This window comes from Procambarus clarkii, chromosome 5 (assembly GCF_040958095.1).
Source record: "Procambarus clarkii isolate CNS0578487 chromosome 5, FALCON_Pclarkii_2.0, whole genome shotgun sequence".
NCBI classification, from domain to species: Eukaryota; Metazoa; Arthropoda; class Malacostraca; order Decapoda; family Cambaridae; genus Procambarus; species Procambarus clarkii.
Genome location: NC_091154.1, coordinates 3,279,614 through 3,303,000, shown reverse-complemented (window position 1 = coordinate 3,303,000; position 23,387 = coordinate 3,279,614). Strand labels below are relative to the sequence as shown.

The window sequence follows — 23,387 nt, the reverse complement described above, 5'->3', positions numbered from 1 at the left end:
CTAATATATCCATATCAGCCTGGATAGCTCCGGGGAGCCGACGGGGCTTCCCCCAGAAAAGAAAGGGAACTAGATGGATGACGCAGGCAGTAAAAAATATTCCTCAGAGTACGAGATAAAAAAAATTTTACCTCATACTCTGAAGAATTACATTTAGCTTAAGTTATAAAGCTATATTATATATTTAATCATTAGTTATAAAGCCATTGATCTTTCCATGACCACTGAGTGGTTCTCAACTTATAAATTTGTATTGTAAGCAGTTAATTTTGGAATTATTAGTAAAACATTTGTCATTTTATGTTTTAATTTTGTTTATTGTTTCCACAATACACAGTATCCCTAATAACAGCTGTGACATACTGACGATACACAGTATCCCTAATAACAGCTGGTGACATACTGACGAATTCTCACAAGATCAATAATTTAACATGAAACACATTTATATACTTTGTAAAGTGTACCATCAAGTTATATACTGAATATAATAATGGATTCACCATAATAGTCCAGTATTTACATTATTCTATATTCTAAACTAATAATTAATAACCAATAACTACACATTATTCTCATCCATAAAAGAATATTTCTAATTATAAATTACTGTGTAAAAAATTTTGTTTTTCTGGGAAGTGATATTTTGTAATTGCTTATGACTCCAAAGTACTTATAATAAATTAATATTATTCCCCACAACTTTGCATTTACGACCAGGATCAGGCCTTGAAGTATGAAGTGTACAGCTGGAAGATCAAGGGAAATGTCAAAATGGCAGCATTTCTGATGGGTCTCCAAAGTGATTTTTACCCAATTTCATTGCCATTTTTGCCTTTGGGACAGCAGACACACTAACGTGCACTCCCACAGGCGGGACTGGCCGCAGCGGACAATTCTCTGTGAGGAGGAACAATGTCAATTACGAACTACTGGTACTCTCAAAAGTTGCCGATGCTACCACTGCACATCAAATCGAGCCTTATTTAACAATTTGTAACAGTTGTAGATAAGAAGACAGACTTTCCCTGTCCGAACAAAGTGGAGTGCTACACTAGGGGAAAAGATACTAGGACAGTGTCTTCATCACACCTCAGATACAGGCGATCCTGGAGTGCAAGGAATTCCCCAAGAAGCTCATTAGAAAGAGCAAAGGAACTCGGAACAGCTTTGTTACAGTGGTTCAGGAATTCCTGGGCATTCACAAGGCCAAAAAGTATGTGCAGCTGGTTGAGAGGCAAGTAAATAATAATGGCACAATGGGCTGCATAGTTTTCCCTTGAAGTCCATATCCGAGATGCTCATCTTGATAAATTCATCAAGTTGGGAGTGCACTCAGAGAAGCAAGGATATACTCGATTTTAAATGTCGCTACCATAGACAGTATAATGAGAACCTAATGTTGATAATCCTCAAATTTTGCTACAATGTACCTATTCATTTTCTTCAAATTTTCTTACAATGTACCTGTTAATATTCTTCAAATTTTGCTACAAATTATCTAAATATAATTACTTGCTAGATTAAGGACCTACCCGAAATGCTATGCATGTCAGTGGCTTTGCAAGAATCATCAATGCTATGTATTCCCATAAACCCAATGTACCTTCTTGTACAGATTTAAGAATTTCATTTGGGCTATGCCAGGATCAGATTTACATACAATACAGGTGTACATATTACACTTGCATGCTATTCCATACAGTGTGTAAACTAAAGAAAAAAAGCAAACATGTAATCCACACAACTCGCCCTTACACGAAGAGTCGGCAAAATTTCTCTCCCCACAAGTTCATGGACGTAATCACTTATCCCACAAGGAACCTCCCAATTCATTCAAGACATAAAACTTAAATATTTACATATTTAATTACCTTAAGTTCTGCATGCAAATGAGATCTTGATTTTGAATGAGAAATTTTGGGTCTATAAACAGTATCTTTTTTTTTTTTTTTGCACAGGCATTTGGCACCTTTTATAATAGCTGTACTCCAAGGATTAACATAATTTGTTGAATTATCAACTTTCAAATTAAATTAATAAAGTAATAAGGCCTTTTTCCTCATAACAGGATATTAGGCAATGTGAGGTTTAACATCTGAATGCAATAACACATGCTTTTTCATATGTTTAAGATACTTATATCTTTTCCCACATACGGGACATTCATAACGCTTAATATCCGAATGCACTTTCCTGTGTACATTCATATCTCCAAGACGAATGAATCTTTTCCCACAATCAGGACATTCATAAGGCTTATCACCAGAATGTACTAACCTGTGAGACTTCATTGTGTCAAGACGACTAAATGTTTTCCCACACACTGTACACTCGTAAGGCTTATCTCCTGTATGCACAACCCTGTGCCTCTTAAGAGTTGTAGGATGACTGAATCCTCTCCCACATTCGGGGCATTCATAAGGCCTGTCACTCGTATGTATCACCATGTGAGTCATCATGTTTCGAAAACGACTGAATCTTTTCCCACAATCTGGACACTCATAAGGCTGATCACCCTTAAGCACCATTCTGTCTGTCTTCATATCTCGAAGACTGAACTTATTCGCAAACTCGGGACACTCCTGAGGCTCGTCACCCATATGCACCATTCTGTGCGACTTCATAGTGCCTAGACGACTAAATCTTTTCCCACACTCTGGACACTCATGAGGTCTATCACCCAAATGCACCGAAATGTGTTTTATCACATCTCCACGTATTCTAAATTTTTTCCCACATTCAGCACACTCAAAAGGCTTATGATCAGAATGCACCTGCATGTGAGTCTTCATACCGCCAATTCGACTAAATCTTTTCCCACACTCTGGACACTCATGAGGTCTGTCATCCGAATGTACCGTTATGTGATTCTTCAAGCTTAAAACATGACGGAATCTTTTCCCACACACAGGACATCCATGAGGTTTGTCATCCGTATGCACCAACATGTGAGACTTTACATTTCCAATATGACGGAATTTTTTCCCACACACTGGGCACTCTAGAGGCTTTTCACCCGTGTGTACCAACATGTGAGTCTTCACATTTCCAGAACTGGTGAAGGCTTTCCCACATTCTGGACATTCATGGTTTTTCATCTTCTTCGTGACTGTGCAGTTTGTGTAAAGGTCATCTTCTTCCGATGACTGCATTAGTTGTCTTAGGACTTGGGGCATTTCCTGGAGACACATGACTGCCACTGGATACGATAAGTAAAACAGAGCGTTACTTTATGTTTGGTGCAATAAAGTTGTCTCCTGATGACTGCTGGAGTTGTCTTGTCACTTGCGGCGTCTCCTGGAGAGAGAACACTGCTGCCGAAGAAGGATTTTAGGCCTGGATATAATGTTGTTGATTTAGGGCTACAATGACATAAGTGACAGATGTGCCCTTGTGCTCCCTTGTTGGATAAACCCCAAAGCCTCGAAGCAGTTTACACATGCCCCGTCTGTGAAAAACTACCGTGTCTTGGGGTAAATAAACGCACTGTTTGGCAAACATTTATTGAGCCTCTGGTGTCCACCGGAGAGGCGAGCGACAGACATCACCCGACACAGAGAAGCTGCAGGAAGACTATAGGCACCCAGGGACCCCAGACAAGGTGTCAGGCGTCCAGTAAACTCTGGGTCAACAAACTTATGGGAGAATCATGCTGGCCGCTCCTGAGCTCGAGCCCAATCTTGCTAAAACGTCTTCCAGTGACCTCCGGCAGACCAATATCCAGGGGCCCATAAAGACGCACCAACTCCCGGCACCTCTCCACTATGCTGGCGCCGAAAACAGTCTCTACGCCCGAGGAACCAAACACAAAATTAAAAAAAAAATCTATCCACTTCCCCGTAACAAGCAGATGACAGACATACGCCAGGCGCCCTAACGACCCGGACCGCTATATAGGAACGCCTAACAACTGTACCGAGCCCCGCAGGTCAGGAACTACGGAACGTGTTCCTGCAGGCCCCAGGAACAGCAGGGGGGTCCGGGTGTTTGCTCGTCGTCGAGGTTAAACCAGAATAATATGGAGAACTTCCCGGTGACGCTTGTTGTGATGGCGTCGGGCGCTTCCTCTCCCGTGGCTATGGTCACGTTTTCTTTGATCTGCGACGGTGGGTAAACTGGGATATATTTGGTTGAATTTGCATTTATCTCAATTTACCTGAGGGGTCATTATCTCGCTAGTGGTTCGACGGGGAAAAGAAATTGTTGGGCACATTTCCTATCATATAATGGGTCTGTTTACCTAGCAGTACCGCCCACAGGATTGGTATAGGTCCACGTCTGGCATTTACGTCTTCAGCGGGTAGGCTGTTCCAAGGGTTTACAGCCCTGTTGGTGAAAATGCATCTCCTGTTTCCTATCCTACACTGTGACTAATGTCGAGGTCACCCCTTCCCTCCAGGGTGGAATTACTAGCCCTCCCCAGGATGCAACCCCCACAACAGTTGACTAACTCACAGCTTCCTGTTTACTGCTAATTAATAATAAATAAATAAATAAATAAATAAATAAATAAATAAATAAATGTTTATTTAGGTAAGGTACATACATACAAGAAATTTTTTTACAAAGATTGGTGGACTTATAGATAGAGCTAGTACACACAATGCCTAAAGCCACTATTACGCAAAGCGTTTCGGGCATGAAAAACTTAAATGACTAAAGCTTAATACTAATTGAGCATAAAGAGTAAAATGAAAACAAGAAATGAAAACATAGCTGAAAAAGCAGCACAAATACAATTCTGTCGACAAACAGCGCTCTTTAAAAAAAAACAGACATTGGTTGACAATAGAAGGGTAAGGTAGGTTACAGGGAAGTTATTAGGTATAGCTTCGCTTTTATCTTAAACTGGTTGAGAGAGGTACAGTCTTTAACATGGTTGGGAAGGTCATCCCAGTCATTCCACCGGACTGATGAATTAAGGGAACAGGAACAATCTTCTGCATTGCCTGCTTCGTAGATCCATTTTACTCAACTAAAATGAATCCCCTGTTATTTATTTATTTTATTTTATTTATTTTATTTGAGATATATACAAGAGTTGTTACATTCTTGTACAGCCACTAGTACGCGTAGCGTTTCGGGCAAGTCCTTAATCCTATGGTCCCTGGAATACGATCCCCTGCCGCGAAGAATCGTTGTTACATCCAAGTACACATTTTACTGTTGTGTTAAACAGAGGCTACAGTTAAGGAATTGCGCCCAGTAAATCCTCCCCGGCCAGGATACGAACCCATGACATAACGCTCGCGGAACGCCAGGTGAGTGTCTTACCACTACACCACGGAGACTGTAATATACAGTTATACAAAACTATAGCGACCTCAGACTGCTCTGTCCATATAGATAATTGTAATCATCTTATATCATGGTTGTTATGTTGAAGGCAAATTTCACTTCAATATACCTAGAAATAATCCTCAAATTATACAACAATGTACCGTTGATAACCCTCAAATTTCATTAAAATGTACCTACTAATTTTCTTCAAATTTTCTTACAATGTACCTGTTAATCTTTTTAAATTTTGCTACAAATTACCTACTTAAAATTATCTGTTAGATTACCTGCCCGAGACGCTATATGCGTTTTAGTGCCTTTGCAAGAATGTAAAAACATCAATGTTATGTACTCTCATAAACCCAATGTACCTTGTATATTTATTTATTTTTATTTATTTATTTTTATTTATTTATTTTTATTTATTTATTTTTATTTATTTATTTATTTATTTATTTATATACACAAGAGTTATTACATTCTTGTACAGCTACCAGCACGCATAGCGTTTCGGGCAGGTCCCTAATCCTAATTTTCCCTGGAATACGACCCGCCAAATCGTATAACAACCAGGTATGCCCGTTCACTGCTGGGTGAACATAGGCTACAGTTAAGGATTGGCGAGTATACTACAACTGTGCGACGGGGACTCGTGGATTAATGAATTTCGGCAAAACTACACTATACCCATGAATCCTACACTGCTTGTATCCTGTGTATACTTTTCCCTAAATAAAATGTTTTTATCTCTTTCATGTTGAAGTGACCACGTACAATCTTTGAAGGGTTATTAAATATCAACTTCTGGAGGGTTATTAATGCTTATTAACCTCTGGAAGGCTATTAAGGTCTGTTAACCTCTCATCTGTCATTCTTTGGAGAGTTATTAAGGCCTATCAACCTCTGGAGAGTTATTACAGTCTATCAACCTCTGGAGAGTTATTACAGCATCTGGAGGGTTATTAAGGCCTTATATATCAACCTCTGAAGAGTTATTAAGGTCTATCAACCTCTTTTTAAAAAGTTTTTATCTAACATCTATGTGGCTCACTTCGATACAGTACTAAGTTCCCACCTGTGTCCACCTGTGTTGGGTTTGCGTACCATCCATGTTAAATTGTTTTTATTTACCCTCTTGATTCCTCTGAGAATTTTGTAGGTGGTAATCATGTCTTCCTTAACTCTTGTCTTCCAGTTTCGTGAGGTTTAATTCCAAAAGTTTTCCCTCATAACTCATACCTCTCAGCTCTGGGTCTGATGGCATGCATCTGAACATGCTCTAACTTCGTCTTGTGTATGACTATATATGAACTCCATGCTAGCGCTGCATACTCCAGAATTAGTCTGACATATGAGATCTGCAAGGTTTTGAATTATTCTTTTCAAAGTTTCCTTCCACTGGGAAGGATAATTAAGCCAGGGTGTTGTCATATTCTTTGTGTGTGAAGGTAATTATGTCCTCCTGGTGACGGCTGGAGTTATCTAAGTAAGTATTTAATAAAAGAAGGCACCAAACCAAGAAGGTTATGTAGCACCACCAAATGTGCAGAATAATCAGAGGGCGCTAAATATCACCAAAGTTGCCAATACGAGAAGAGAAACGCATAAGGCGAACGATATCAAAAGTATCCGATTCACCAAGAATTCTAAGGCACAAGGCACAAGCGACCGCGAGGGACGGTCGGAAAGCAAGATACATGCTCGTTCTGGAAGTCAGGACTTTCAACAAGAATATGCACAACCGTAAGAGGGACAATGCAATTCGGACAATAAAATAAGGAGCAGGGTGGCGCTCCATTAGGTGATCGTGAGTTAAGCGAGTATGGCCAATACACAACCTCGCCAGAGCCGTTTCCCATCGCCGGTTACGGTGGTAAAAGAAAGGCCACGAGGACACACAACTCTTAAGAGCACGCAGTTTGTTCCCAGTAACAGAAGACCATGCAACAATCCTGCCAACGAGTAAGGATGGAGGAATGAATAAATAGGTAAAAGTCGGAATAAGGAATACCTTTACCGGAGATGGGATAAGAGCGGACAGCTTCCTTAGCGGCAGCATCCGCACGCTCATTTAGAGACACCAATATGGCTGGGAACCCAACAAAACTCAAGTGATTTAAATTTACTGGAAATAAGAAACAGCCAATGCTGGATCTCGACGACCACTGGATGGACCGGATTAAAGGACCCAAGAGCCATGAGGGTCAACGACAACTACAAAGGAAGATTGACAATGAGAAAGCAGGAGACGAAGAGCATAGAGAAAAGCATAAGAATTTTTAGATATTGATTTAGATTTTTTATTCAGGTAAAGGTACATACATTGAGTTACATAAATAATGTTGGATTTAAAGATAGTGATTGGTGTTCCTCAGGGCAGCATACTTGGCCCTCTCCTCTTTCTCATCTACAGTAATGACCTTTCAAATGCCTCCCAACACCTTAAACCAATTATATTTGCTGACGACACAACCTTCATTTATTCCAGTCCTGACCCCCTTGCTCTTAATGTCACAGTGAATACTGAGATAAATAAAGTCCATCTTTCTCTAATTGCCAACAAACTCACCCTTAACATTGACAAAACTTACTATATATTTTGTTTGGCAATAAATCCTCTAATCAAATAAATCTCAGGATAAATAATATCCAAATTTGTAACAAAGTAGATGGCAAATTCCTTGGCGTTCTCATTGACCACAAACTGAATTTCCAGGGACACATTCTAAATATATAAAAAAAAAGTTTAAAAAACTGTTGGCATTCTTTCTAAGATCAGATATTATATGTACCTCGCCCTGCCCTGGTGACGCTCTATTACTCCCTCATCTATCCTTATCTCAACTATGGTATTTGTGTTTGGGATTCTACTACCCAAAATCATTTACGTCCTCTAATTACTCAACACAAAGCTGCTATTAGGACAATATCCAACTCTGGCCCCAGACATCACTCGGTACCCCTTCTCAAATCTCTGAATATGTTAGATATTAAGTCACTGCACATTCTCTCATGTGCATTATATATATATAAAACGCTGAACTGTAATGTCAGTCCTGACCTTAAAAGCTTCCTAGAAGGTTGTAACAGAACCCATGAGCACCACACCAGAAACAAATACCTTTTTGATATTCCAAAAGTACGACTAAATCAAACTAGAAATGCTCTACAAATCAAGGGACCCAGAATGTGGAATGACCTTCCCAATTATGTTAAAGACTATACCTCTCTCAACCAGTTTTGTATGTGTATGCCTCCTCAAACACCCGGGCGTCAAAATAAAAGAAGACAGAAAGAATGATCAAAACAGGCAAAAGGTCGGTGGGAAATGATAATTAGAAAGGAGAAGAGGGGAGGGGAAGAAAAATAAAAACATAAGGAAAAGGAAATGATGTCCAGCACAACTTGTGAGGACAGCAGCAGGAGCATAAGGCCACAAAAGGGCAGAGGACTGTCGCAAGGAGCATCACTTTCCGGCAGCCTCCCACCAAGCCCCCTCATGGCATCAACGACCGGACAGCGAGGGGGGGCCTCTTGTGAGAAACCATTTGGAGAAGTGGTACATACTCCAGATGACGACTCTGCTTAGATAGTTGGCTGCAGCTATTCTGGCTGCGGTTCACTTAAACATGACTATATTTACAGGCGATGAGTGACAATAACGTGGTTGAAGTATGTTGACCAGGCGTCGTCCCTTCACTTTCTAGTGTGTGGTCTGGTCAACAAGAATATATTTACCCTTATGCACCCTGTGCCCAGTGATCCTGGGATTAAGATGGTCTGCCCCTTGATGTGGTCTTGAACCACATTCTGTAGATTGAATACAGTATGTCCAGGTCAGGGCTTTCACAGAGCAAATCTCAAGGTCGCTCTTGGCAAGTGCCATATCCTGAAGACCACGCGCAATCTCCTTGCACCATCCTTCTCTCCAATTAAAGAGTTATCGAAGAGGCGGATGCTGTGTTCTTCCCGGTGTATTCCTTGACCTTTTGAAGGATCTCTGGAGTGCCATACTTGTTGCACTTGCTCTGATATGGACAGGAGAGTGGGAAGTTATCAGCAGACCTGGGTGTCTAACATAAAGGCCTCATCACCTTTGCAAGCTATGATGTCAGGCTTGCAGAAGGTCCCTCCATCCGGTATATGGAATTTACTTTCCACCTCAAAACCTCTTTGCCGCAGGCGGCCGGCTACGAACCGAGTGATATCATCATGACGTTTCACCCGAGCCCCGTGTGTCTTGTAGCATGGCTGGAATATGTGGCCCAGGGTCCCTGGTTTCTGGCAAGCATCGCAGAGACCAGAAGCCTCGGGTCTACCCCTAGCTGCTCTAGACGGAATGACTACAGCGCTTGACCTGATCTAGATGGCATTAGAAATAAAAAAATGCAGTTTTCTTTGAGGCCATATCCCCAGTATCAGAACACAACCGAAGTAAACCATCTTAGATCAATATCAGTCTTGTCCATCTTGTCCAAAATATTTCAGACATTCCTGCAAACAGCTCTCTACTCTTTCCTACACACACAGTATATTTAGTACAAACCAATGTTTCATATCCCATAAAAGCACAAACGATACTTTTCTCACATAGGCAAGTACATAACCGGTTACCAGCCCTAAGCCGCTAACCCTTGTCAGCAGCATGATCAAATTCGGATAGGAGGAAAGCTCACCCCTTCATGTGATCACAATATTCTAAAATGGATTACAATTACAGAAATCCGTATATCTATAATTATAATTCCTTGATAATACCCTCAAGTGGATAATCAAGGAATGAGAAAGAATTGCAAAACACCTCTTGGAGGGAGCTAATAAGTGATCAGGAATAGGAAAATTTAAAAAAAGATCACCACAGAACTCGTTCAAAAATGTCCAAAGTAGAAAAAAATATAGGGAACTAGATGGATGACACAGGCAGTAAAAAAATCCTCAGAGTATATCAAAAAATCTTTACCTTATACTCTGCAGAATTATATTTAGCTTAGTTGTATAGCTATTTTGAATTATATATTTAGTCCTTAGTTATAAAGCTATTGATCTTTCCAATGACCACTGAGGGCTTATCAACTTGTAAATTTGTAATCAGTTAATTTTGGAATTATTAAAATACTTGTATTATTTTATCTGTTATATTTTTGTTTGTTGCTTTCACAACACACAGTATCAATAATAACGGGTGACATACTGAGGAATTCTCACAAGATCAATAATTTAACATGAAACACATTTATGTACTAACTTTGTAAGTAAAGTGTACCATAAAGTTATATATAATAATGGATTGGCCTTAAGAGTCCAGTATTTACCTTATTCTATCTATATTCTAAACTAATAATTAATAACCAATAACACACATTATTCTCATCCATAAAAGTTTACAGTATTTCTAATTATAAATTACTGTGTAACAAATTTTGTTTTCCAGGGGAGTGATATTTTGCAATTGCTTATGACTCCAATGTATAATAAATGAATATTATTCCCCACAAAATTTGCTTTTATGACCAGGATCAGGCCTTAAACCATGAAGAGTATGGCTGTGAGGTCGAGGGATACGTCAAAATGACGGCCTTTCTGATGGGTCTCCAAATTGATTTTTACCGCTGCCATCTTGCTCTTTGCCTTCGTGTGTGTACCACACACACACACATTCCCATAAGCAGGACTGACTACAGCAGACAGAGTTCTCTGTGAGGAGGACCAATGTCAATTAAAAGCCACTGGTAAACTCTCAAAAGTTGATGATACCCCCACTGCACATCAAATAGAGCCTAATTTAACAATTTGTTACAGTTCTAGATAAGAAGTCGGCAGCCTTCAAGTACCTTCAAACTGCTTCCCTAAGCTGTCTGAACAAAGGACAAAGCCAGTGTCATCACACCACAGATACAGATCCTGGAGTGCAAGGAATTCCCCAAGAACCTCATTAGGCAGGGCAAAGGATCACGGAACAGCTTTGTTGCAGTGATTCAGGGATTCCTGGGCATTCACAAGGCCAAAAAGTATGTGCAGCTGGTTGAGAGGCAAGTAAATAACAATGGCACAATGGGCTACATGGTTGTCCCTTGAAGTCCATATCCGAGATGCTCATCTTGATAAATTCATCAAGTTGGGAGTGCACTCAGAGAAGCAAGGACATACTGGACTTTGAATGCCGCTAACATAGACAGTATAATGAGAACCTTATGTTGATAATCCTCAAATTTTGCTACAATGTACCTATTCATTTGCTTCAAATTTTCTTACAATGTACCTGTTAATATTCTTCAAATTTTGCTACAAATTACCTACCTCTAATTACTTGTTAGATTAAGGACCTGCTCGAAATGCTATGCGCGTTAGTGACTTTGCAAGAATGTAAAACTTCAATGCTATGTACTCTCATAAATCCAATGAACCTTGTATATAAATAAATATATAAATAAATATGATGGTGGACTACATTTGGAGGCTAATTCATGAAAATGATTTAAAGTATAATAAAAAAATCTCAAAAACTACTTGTTTCTTAAATATTTTATGGCCATTTTTGTCAAACATTAGTATAAATACATATTTTAATGATTTTAAATGAACAAAAAGATGAAAATTCGCCTGTATCCTCAATAAAAATAATTAAATTTAAAAATATCACTGTCCTGAGACAAGATCACTAGCAATTCCAGCAGTCACCATAACCTTCACACACCAAGCATATGACAACTCCCTGGCTTAATTAATCAAAGTTTGCATGGAACAATTGACATTTTCTTTACTTTTTAGGCCTAAGCTATTAGCAAATAACATTTACCACCCAGGAACAAAAATTGTGTTACATTTTCAATCAGTCAAAACAATATAGAGTACCTGTACTTTACTTCTATATCTGAGAACACAATGATGTTTACTAATCATGCATACTGAAAAATATACTGTGCATATATTTATACTAGGCCTATTCATTAAAATTAATTAAAAAGTAGGCACCTTACAAACAGTTAAATACTGAATTAGAATACAATATGTATGCCTGAACACCATAAATACTTAACTTCATAAGGAGATTTTGTTATCAATCAAATATTTGGTAAACAGTTTACACAAAACACTATCAGTAACTAGCCCCTGATAACCACCAAATGACCTCCAGGATAATGCAATTTCTGAAGTCAGTCTAATATAAGTAAAAAAGTCTGACATCAAAACTACCAAAACTAAAACTGATGCAGTCAAGCTATTGTAATTACTGAAAATTACCTAGCATGCCAAAGTCTAACTAAAAAAAATATCTAAGGTAGTTTGACCTTAAACTGTAAACTGACCTTAGAATGTAAATTCTGGAGAAATTTACATTAGGCAGCCACAAGGAATAGTAACAAATAAAATAATTAATACTCCCATATCTAAGGTAGTAGACACCAGCAAAATAAGCAACTAGCTACAGTAAGACAACAGACATTTATAGTTCCTCACTGAAAATCAATTTGTATTTTTCAAGTCAAGAAAATGGACTAATCTAATCTAATCTAAATCTAATCTTGTGTTGAGTACATCATAAACCGGTTTTTCTACTCCCTTCCCAAATTTTTAATACAAAGTTTGACAAAAGGAAAATGTCCTTAGGCTAATCCAGCTGCTAGAGACTTTGTGGTGTTTTAAATACATTTCTTAACAGACTAGGTAAAAAAAGAATTTTTAAAATACGGAAAAAGACTCTCCATACATTTACTTGGTCTGATGAGCATCTTACTTCTACAAAAGAACAGAAGATTAATTATGAACTGTGAAACACTAAACTATGCAAATGGAGATAGGTCTTTGTAGACATCCAACTGATAAGGTGACAGCATGACATTCTAAAGCTCTCAATTTCTAAATTCCACACTGATATAATGTGAAGTTAATATTGACGGGGGGGGGGGGGGGGGGCCTGCTGCATGGGTGACAGCTTCTCCCCCGTATTAACCTACTGAACTTTGGCTTTGCACCCTGGAGAGGCCTCTCCAGAGTGCAACTCCATAGTCTCCCAAGACTGATGGATGCCTACTACTATTTTGATATGCATCACATCCAATACCACCAAATTGGATTATACTTGCAAGACTTATCTAACAAACACAATCCAGTGCCATTAAAATGTAACCCTTGAAGTGCAGTTATTACTGTATGCTGCTCCCAGTGGTGATGGTTGTCATCAGACATTGATTTTAAACATTATCGCTCAGTTTTTAATATAAATGATGTAAATATGGTTATAATATGGCTGTAATAGTTAAAATAGTCCCATGAAAAAAATTCAGCTATCATTTTTAATTGCTTACTATGCAGTGAGGCTCTCATATACTAATGGTTTGACGTTATCGTCAAATCACAATTTGTCTGCCCATCGGTGTTAGAATGATTATTCTTGAAGATATTATCTGACTATGTAGCTGCAAATGGGTGGGGAGCAAGGTAAGGTAATTATTAGGATAAAGTACCAAGCCACTATGACCGTATAGCACTTGCAAGGAACAGGAAGCCAAGGAGCTGAGATACAACACAGGGAAGGAATGTGCCCAACCACTTGCATGGTCAGGGTTTGAACGCCAACCTGCATTAAGCAAGACTGATGATGTACTGACTAGTCCAAGTGGTTGGATGAGGTACATTGCAAGAATTTCCATTGAGCTATGCCAAAAACAGATTTACATACACTACAGGTGAACATATTACACTGTAGGCCTATGTACAGTACATAATCACTTTTCTGTCAATTATGTGCAAATACATCATGCTATTCCACACACCATAAACTAAAGCAAAATAGCAAACATGTAATCCAACTAACTTGCTCACACTACTCTCCCTTACACAAAGAGTCAGCAAAATTTTCTCCCCACAAGTTCATGGATGTAATCACTTATCCCACAAGGAACCTCCCAATGCATTCAAGACATAAAATTTAATTATTTCCACTTTTAATTACCTTAAGTTTTGCATGCAAATATATAGTTTAAAAGAAGTTTGTTCCATTCTCTTTTTTTGCATATTCAGTTGGCACCTTTTATAATAGCTGTATTCCAAGAATTAACATAAGTTATTGAATAATCAAAGCTTTCAAATTAAATTAATTAATAAAGCAATAAGGCCTTTTTCCTCAAGACAGGACACTAGACAATGTGAGGTTTAACATCTGAATGCAATAACACATGCCTTTTCATGTGTCTAAGATACTTATATTTTTTCCCACATTCGGGACATTCATAACGCTTAATATCTGAATGCGATTTCCTGTGTTCGTTCATATCTCGAGGACGAATGAACTTTTTCCCACAATCAGGACATTCATAAGGCTTATCACCTGAATGTACTAACCTGTGATTCTTCATCGTGTCAAGACGACTAAATGTTTTGCCACACACTGTACACTCGTAAGGCTTATCATCTGAATGCACGACTCTGTGCCTCTTAAGAGTTGTAGGATTATTAAATCCTCTCCCACATTCGGGGCATTCATAAGGCCTGTCACTCGTATGTATCACCATGTGAGTCATCATATTTGGAAAACGACTAAATCTTTTCCCACAATCTGGACACTCATAAGGCTGATCACCCTTAAGCACCATTCTGTCTGTCTTCATATCTCGAAGACTGAACCTATTCGTAAACTCGGGACAATCCCGAGGTTCATCACCCATATGCACCATTCTGTGCGACTTCATAGTGCCTAGACGACTGAATCTTTTCCCACACTCTGGACACTCATGAGGTCTATCACCCGAATGCACATGCATGTGTTTTATCATATCTTCACGTATTCTGAATTTTCTCCCACATTCAGCACACTCGAAAGGCTTATGATCAGAATGCACCTGCATGTGTCTCTTCATACCACCAATACGCCTAAAACTTTTCCCACACTCTGGACACTCATGAGGTCTGTCATCCGAATGTACCATTATGTGATTCTTCAAGCTTATAACATGACGGAATCTTTTCCCACACACAGGACATGCATGAGGCTTGTCATCCGTATGCACCAACATGTGAGACTTCACAGTTCCAATATGACGGAATCTTTTCCCACACACTGGACATCCATGAGGCTTTTCACCTGTGTGCACTAACATGTGAGTCTTCACATTTCCTGAACTGTTGAATGTTCTCCCACATTCTGGACATTCGTGAGTTTTCATCTTCTTCGCGACTGTGCAGTTTGTGTAAAGGTCATCTTCTTCCGATAACTGCATTATTTGTCTTAGGACTTCGGGCATTTCCTGGAGACACATGACTGCCGCTGGATATAATTAAAACGGCGTTACTTTATGCTTGGTGCCACAAATGTTGTCTCCTGATGACTCCTGGAGTTGTCTCGTCACTTGAGGCGTCTCCTGGAGAGAGAACACTGCTGCTGAAGAAGGATATTAGGCCTGGATATAATGATGTTGTCGATTTAGGGCCACAATGACACAAGTAACAGTTGTTGCCATTGTGTTCCCTTGTAGGATAAGCCCTAAAGCCTCGAGACAGTTTACACGTTCCTCGTCTGTGAAAAACTACCGTGTCTTGGGGTAAATAAACGCACTGTTTGGCAAACATTTGGCGAGCCTCTGGTGTCCACCGGAGAGGCGAGGGACAGACATCACCCAACACAGAGAAGCAGCAGGAAGACTATCGGCACCCAGGGACCCCAGACAAGGTGTCAGACGTCCTGTAAACTCTGGGTCAACAATTGCAGCAGAATCATGCTGGCCGCTCCTGAACTCGAGCCCAATCTTGCTAAACAGTCTTCCAGTGACCTCCGGCAGACCAATATCCAGGAGCCCATAAAGACGCACCCGGCACCTCTCCACTATGCTGGCGCCGGAAACAGTCTCTACGCCCGAAGAACCAAACGGTAAATGGAAAATAAAAAAAATCTATCCACTTCCCCTTGACAAGCTGGCACAGATGCGCCAGGCGTCCTAACGACCCGGACCGCTATATAGGAACGCCTAACAACTGTACCGAGCCCCGGTGGTCAGGAACTACGGAACGTGTTCCTGCAGGCCCCAGGAACAGCAGGGGGGTCAGGAAGTTTACTCGTCGTCGAGGTTAAACCAGAATAATATGGAGAACTTCCCGGTGACGCTTGTTGTGATGGCGTCGGGCGCTTCCTCTCCCGTGGCTATGGTCACGTTTTCTTTGATCTGCGACGTTGGGTAAACTGTGATATATTTGGCTGAACTTGAATTTACTGGAACTTACCTCAGGGGTCATTATCACGCTAGTGAACTCGACGGGGACAGGAAGCTGGCGGGGCAAAAATTGTTAGGCATATTTCTAGTCACGTAATGGGTCTGGATTGGTATGGGGTCCACTTTTGGCATTTACGTCTTCAGCGGGAAGGCAGTTCCACGGGTTTACAACCCTTTGAGGGAAAAAGCATCTCCTGTTTCCTATCCTTGATTGTGGCTAATACCAAGGTCCCCATTCCCTCCAGGGTGGAATTACTGGGCCTCCTCAGGATGCAACCCCCACAACAGTTGACTAACTCCCTGGTACCTATTTACTGCTAGGTGCATGAACAGGGACAATCTTCTGATTCTGCATTGCCTGCTTCATAGATCTTTTTTACTCAACTCAAATGAAAGTCACCTGTTATACAAAACCATAGCGACCTCAGACTGCTCTATCCATATAAGAAATTCTCGTTTAATTTAACCTATATTTAAAAACCTATTGTTTGCTGACGATACTATCATCGTCTACTCAGATCCCAACACACACACATTAAATAATGTTGTAAATAATGAATTTAAAAAAGTCCACTTGTGGATGTCAATCAACAAACACTAAACATAAAAAAGACCTACTACATGTTGACCAGACCACACACTAGAAATTGAAGGGACGACGACGTTTCGGTCCGTCCTGGACCATTCTCAAGTCGATTGTCTAAGTCGACTTGAGAATGGTCCAGGACGGACCGAAACGTCGTCGTCCCTTCAATTTCTAGTGTGTGGTCTGGTCAACATACTTCAGCCACGTTATTGTGACTCATCGCCTGCACCTACTACATCTTATTTGGAAGCAAATCAACAAATGCAATTCAGCTTTGGATAGACAATGTTAACATCAGTAATAAAAATGATGGAAAATTTCTTGGGCCTATATTTAGATAAGAGACTCAACTTTAACATCCACATACAACACATAACCAAGAAAGTCTCAAAAACGGTTGGTATAATCTCTGAAATCTGATATTATGTTCCAAACTCTGCTATCCTCTCACTATACTATGCTCTACTCTATCCCTATCTTACATATGGTATCTGTGCATGGGGCTCAGCGGCTGCAAACTAGCTACCTCAAGTCCATCATCACCCAGCAAAAATCAGCTATCAGAACAATAACAAACTCTGATTTCAGACCATACTCAGCCCCCCCCTCCTCCTCACCTAGTTGTACTCACCTAGTTGTGCTTACGGAGGTTGAGCTCTGGCTCTTTGGCCCCACCTCTCAACTGTCAATCAACTGACGTACAGGTTCCTGAGCCTTTTGGGCTCTATCATATCTACAAATTCAAAATTCAAAATTCAAATTCAAATGTTTATTCAAGTAAAGTACATACATACAAGGGGTGATACAAATATTGCTTAAATATTGATTAAAGTATAAATCGTGTTGAGAAAATAAACAATAAAAAAAGGGGGAACATGGCAGAAAAATAGCAAATAAATAATTTGGTCAACAAACAGCATTGTTTAAAATAGACATGGGTTGACATTTAGGGGTAAGGTAGGTTACATGGAGCTAATTAGGTAGTACTTAGTTTTTGTCTTAAACTGGTTGGGAGAGGTAGTCTTTAACATGATTGGAAAGGTCATTCCACATTCTGGGTCCCTTGATTTGTAAAGCATTTCTAGTTTGATTAAGTCGTACTCTAGGAATATCAAAAAGGTATTTATTTCTGGTGCGGTGCTCATGGGATCTGTTACAACCTTCTAGGAAGCTTTTAAGGTCAGGATTGACATTACAGTTCAGGGTTTTATATATATAAAATACACATGAGAGAATGTGCAGTGACTTAATATCTAACATATTCAGATATTTGAGTAAGGGTACAGAGTGATGTCTGGGGCCAAAGTTAGATATTGTCCTAATAGCAGCTTTGTGTTGAGTAATTAGAGGATGTAAATGATTTTGGGTAGTAGAACCCCAAGCACAAATACCAAAGTTGAGATAAGGATAGATGAATTTAGATGCTCAGTTCTCAATTAAATCCCTGAAATCCTCCCTGACTGTTGGAGCTATCTATATTTTTCCACTCCCAAAAAGAGTACCAATGATGCAATTATTAGTCTGCTTGATATAAGCTATTCAGCCCTCGACAAAAATGAGTTTCCAATTGGACTCATTGACCTGAAAAAGGCCTTTGATACTGTTAATCAAAACTACTTCTTAATCTCCATCATTATGGAATCTGAGGCCTTGCCCTGTACTATATCCGATCCTATCTTAGTGACAGACACCAATATGTAGCCATCAATGATATAACCTCTCCCACTCTACCAATAACCGTTGGAGTGCCAAAAGGCAGCATCCTAGGACCTCTCATATTTCTTATATACATCAATGATCTGCCTATTGTCTCTAACATTCTTAAACCTATATATTATTTGCGGATGATACTACCTTCATCTACTCAGACCCCAACCCACACACATTAAATAATATTGTAAATAATGAATTAAAAAAAATAACACTTATGGATGTCAACCAACAAACTCACACTAAGAATAGAAAGACCTACTTCATCTTATTTGGAAGCAAATCAACAAATGCAATACAGCTTCCGATAGACAATGTTAACATCAGCAATAAAAATGACGAAAAGTTCCTTGGCCTGTACTTAGACAAGAGACTCATCTTCAGCACCCACATACAACACATAACCAAGAAAGTCTAAAAAACGGTTGATATACAGGTATTCACTAAAATCAGACATGCTCCAAACTCTACTCCTCTCACTATATTATGCGATATCTATCCCTATCATACATATGGAATTTGTGCATGGGGTTCAACCACTGCAAACTACCTTAAGCCCATCATCACCAAGCAAAAATCTGCTATCAGAACAATAACAAACTCTGCTTTCAGACAACACTCGGCCCCTTGTTTAAATCCCTAAACATAGACTCACTCCACACATTCTCTTGTGCCATTTACAAAACCCTGTTCTGAAACTCTTCCTGGGCAGATGAAATAGAACCCATAATCACCACACCAGAAATAAATATCTATTTTGATATCCCCAGAGTCAAACTTAATCTGTGTTAACACTATGCAAATAAAGGGACCTAGTCTATGAAACTCACTCCCCAACAAATTGAAAATCTGTCAAACTTTTGCATTATTCAAAAATAAAAATAAAAAGTACCTAATTTCATCTCTATAGTTTCTTACCTAGTGCTTGAAACTCACACTGAATCTAATGATACCCAATCCCCCCAATAAATGTACCTAAGCCATACAACTTCCCCATTGTAATCATTCACCAATACAGTATATCATCTTGTATCATGCTTGTTATATTGAATGCATATTTTACTGTATAATACCTTGAACTAATCCTCAAGTTATGCTACAATGTACTTATTGATAACCCTCAAATCTTACTTTAATATACCTACTAATCTTTGTCAAATTTCCTTACAATGTACCTGTTAACATTTTTTTCAATTTTGCTAGAAATTATTACTTAAGATTATTTGTTAGATTAGGGACCTGCTCGAAATGCTATGCGTGTTAGTGGCTTTTCAAGAATGCAAAAACATCAATGCTATGTACTCTCATAAACACAATGTACCTTCTTGTATAAATAAGTGAAACATGGGGATGAGAGGACATAAGAGAATGGGAATTTCTTCTCCCAGGATACCATCCATCATTCAAAAAGGACAGAACAAGAGCAGGTGGGTAATGCTGTTTGTGAAAGAGGACCTAGATGTAACCACCAATGAGGAATTGAACACCACTGAATCCTCAGAATCTGTATAATGCAACATACTGGCTCATGATGACTATACATGGCTATAGGGCATGGTAGGGCTATAGGGATGGTAGGGCATGGCTATACCAAAGGAAACAGAGTTAGTATAAATGGGGGTTAAGTCAGACTGGGAAAATGTTGTAAGTGGAATGCCTCAAGGCTCTGTCCTGGGACCTCTGTTATTCATAATATACATATAAAGGATTTAGATTCAGGTTTGAGCAGCAATATTTGCAAATTTGCTGATGACACACAATTGGGAGGGAAATATACAAGGGAAAAAGACTCACTATCACTTCAAGACGATCTAAATAGGGTTTTGAAATGATCAAAAGATTGGCAGATGCAGAGTAATGATGACAAATGTAAGGTTTTGAGGCTAGGTAATGATTATAGTTACAAGATACGAGCTAGATGGTTTCAAGATTGCGAAAGGGATCTGGGAGTTATGATTAGTAAGAATTTAAAACTGAAAAATCAATGCATAAATGTTCGAAATAAGGCAAGTAGGACACTGAAATTTATTAATCGAAGCATTACTAATAAGGCACCTGGTGTTGTTCTTCAGCTGTATCTTGCTCTGGTTAGGCCCCATTTAGATTATGCAGTTCAGTTTTGGTCGCCATACTATAGAATGTATATAAATTTACTTGAATGTCTCCAGCGTAGGATGACAAAGTTAATCCCTCAATCAAATGTAAGGTTTTGAGGCTAGGTAATGATTATAGTTACAAGATACGAGCTAGATGGTTTCAAGATTGCGAAAGGGATCTTGGAGTTATGATTAGTAAGAATTTAAAACTGAAAAATCAATGCATAAATGTTCGAAATAAGGCAAGTAGGACACTGAAATTTATTAATCGAAGCATTACTAATAAGGCACCTGGTGTTGTTCTTCAGCTATATCTTGCTCTGGTTAGGCCCCATTTAGATTATGCAGTTCAGTTTTGGTCGCCATACTATAGAATGTATATAAATTTACTTTAATGTCTCCAGCGTAGGATGACAAAGTTAATCCCTCAAATTAGAAACCTGTCATATGAAGATAGATTGACAAAGCTTAAATTATATTCTCTAGAAAGGTGAAGAATTAGGGGTGACATGATAGAGGTGTACAAGTGGATGAATGGGCATAGCAAAGGGGATATTAATAGGACATTAAAAGTATCAACACAAGACAGAACACAAAACAATGGGTATTAATTGGATAAGTTTAGATTTAGGAAAGACTTGGGTAAATACTGGTTCGGTAACAGGGTTGTTGATTTGTGGAACCAATTACCGCATAACGTGGTGGAGGTGGGGTCCTTTGATCGTTTCATACGTGGGATGGATATGTATATGAATGGGATTGGGTGGTTATAAATAGGAACTGCCTCGTATGGGCCAATAGGCCTTCTGCAGATACCTTTATTCTTATGTTCTTATGATGGTAGCAAACTGAAAGTGGGAGTATACTACAGAGCTGACACAGCAACATCAGAGAAAGTTGTTGATCTGCATAATGTGATCAGGGCGGCATTACAAACCCAAACCCTTATAATGGGGGAAGAGGACTTTAACCACGAAACAATATATTGGGTAAATTTAACATCACAGGTAGGAGAACAATTAACTGATCTGGTACAGAACTCCTTCCTCATTTAGCATGTGGAAGAGTCCACTCGAGAAAACGGTATTCTAGATCTTGTGCTAATATCTCAAAAGGGCATGATCAATCAAAATCAGGTAGGGGGAAAAGCTCACCCTTTTTGTGGGATCACAATATTTGAAGATGGATTACAATTACAGAAATCCATATTTCTAGGATTATAAGTCCTGTATAATATCCAAGGGGATAATCAATAATAAGATGGAATTGCAAAACACCTACAGGAGGAAGCTAATAAGTCAGCATGACATGGAAGCATCATAGGGAAATTTCAAAAAGATCGTCACAGAACTCTTTCAAAAATGTGTGCCAAGAAGTAGAATAAAAAGAAAGGAAATTAGATGGATGACACCAGCAGTAAAAAAATCCTCAGAGTATGAGATAAAAAAAATCTTTACCTTATACTCTGCAGAATTATATTTAGCTTAGTTATAAAGCTATATTATAAAATTCGTCATTAGTTATAAAGCCATTGATCTTTTAATGCCCACTGAATGCTTATCAACTTGTAAATTTGTATTATAATCAGGTAACTTTGGAATTATTAAAATACTTTAGTTATTTTATCATGTTTTTATTTTATAAAAACAGATGATATGTTTTTATTTTATGTTTTTATTTTATTTTTGTTTGTTGCTTCCATAATATAGAGTATCCCTAACAACGGGTAATATTCTGAGGAATTATCACAAGATCAATCATTAACGTGAAACACATTTATGTACTAACTTTACCTACAAAGTGTACTATCAAGTTATATACATATATAAATGGATTGGCCAAAAGTGTCCACTATTTACCTTATTCTATCTATATTTTAAATTAATAAGCAATAATTACACATTATTCTCATCCATAAAAGCATAATTTAATTATAAATTACTGTGTAACAAATTTTGATTTCTTGGGTAGTGATATTTCGTAATTGCTTATACCTCCAAAGTAAAATAATCAACTTGAGAATGGTCCAGGAAAGGACCGAAACGTCGTCGTCCCTTCAACTTCTAGTGTGTGGTCTGGTCAACATACTTCAGCCACGTTATTGTGACTCATCGCCTGCAAATATAAATATTATTCCCCACAACCTTGCTCTTCAGGCCTTGAAGTATGAAGAGTAAGGCTGGGAAGTCGAGGGAAACCTAAAAAGAGTGGCATTTCTGATGGGGCGCCAAGGTGATTTTTACCAAGTTCCCTTGCCATCTTTGCCCTTGGGACAGTAGACACTCTAAAGTGCATTAACACAGGCGGACTGGCTGCAGCATATAGACTTCTCTGTGAAGAACAATGTCAATTAGGAGCCACTGGTGGACTCTCAAAAGTTACTGATGCCACCACTGCACATCAATTTGAGCCTTATTAAACAATTTGTTACAGTTCTAGATAAAGAGTCAGAAGCCGATGAATTTTAAATGAACAAAAAGATGAAAATTTGCCTGTGTATTCTCAATG

General features: G+C 38.9%; 2 protein-coding genes across 2 annotated transcripts; both read right to left on the bottom strand.

Annotated features, from left to right (window-relative positions):
* Positions 1 to 289: 289 nt before the first annotated feature.
* Positions 290 to 7,038, bottom strand: LOC123766953 (zinc finger protein 154-like). The gene is made up of 2 exons (XM_069338317.1): positions 2,281 to 7,038; positions 290 to 900 (listed from the first exon to the last, which is right to left on the bottom strand). Exons 1-2 carry the CDS (start codon positions 3,192 to 3,194, stop codon positions 855 to 857), a joined length of 960 nt encoding a protein of 319 aa, XP_069194418.1. The 5' UTR covers positions 3,195 to 7,038; the 3' UTR covers positions 290 to 854.
* Positions 7,039 to 14,420: 7,382 nt separating this feature from the next.
* LOC123766942 (zinc finger protein 708) lies at positions 14,421 to 15,539 on the bottom strand. The gene has a single exon (XM_069305242.1). It carries the CDS (start codon positions 15,537 to 15,539, stop codon positions 14,421 to 14,423), a length of 1,119 nt encoding a protein of 372 aa, XP_069161343.1.
* Between the last annotated feature and the right edge of the window lie 7,848 nt (positions 15,540 to 23,387).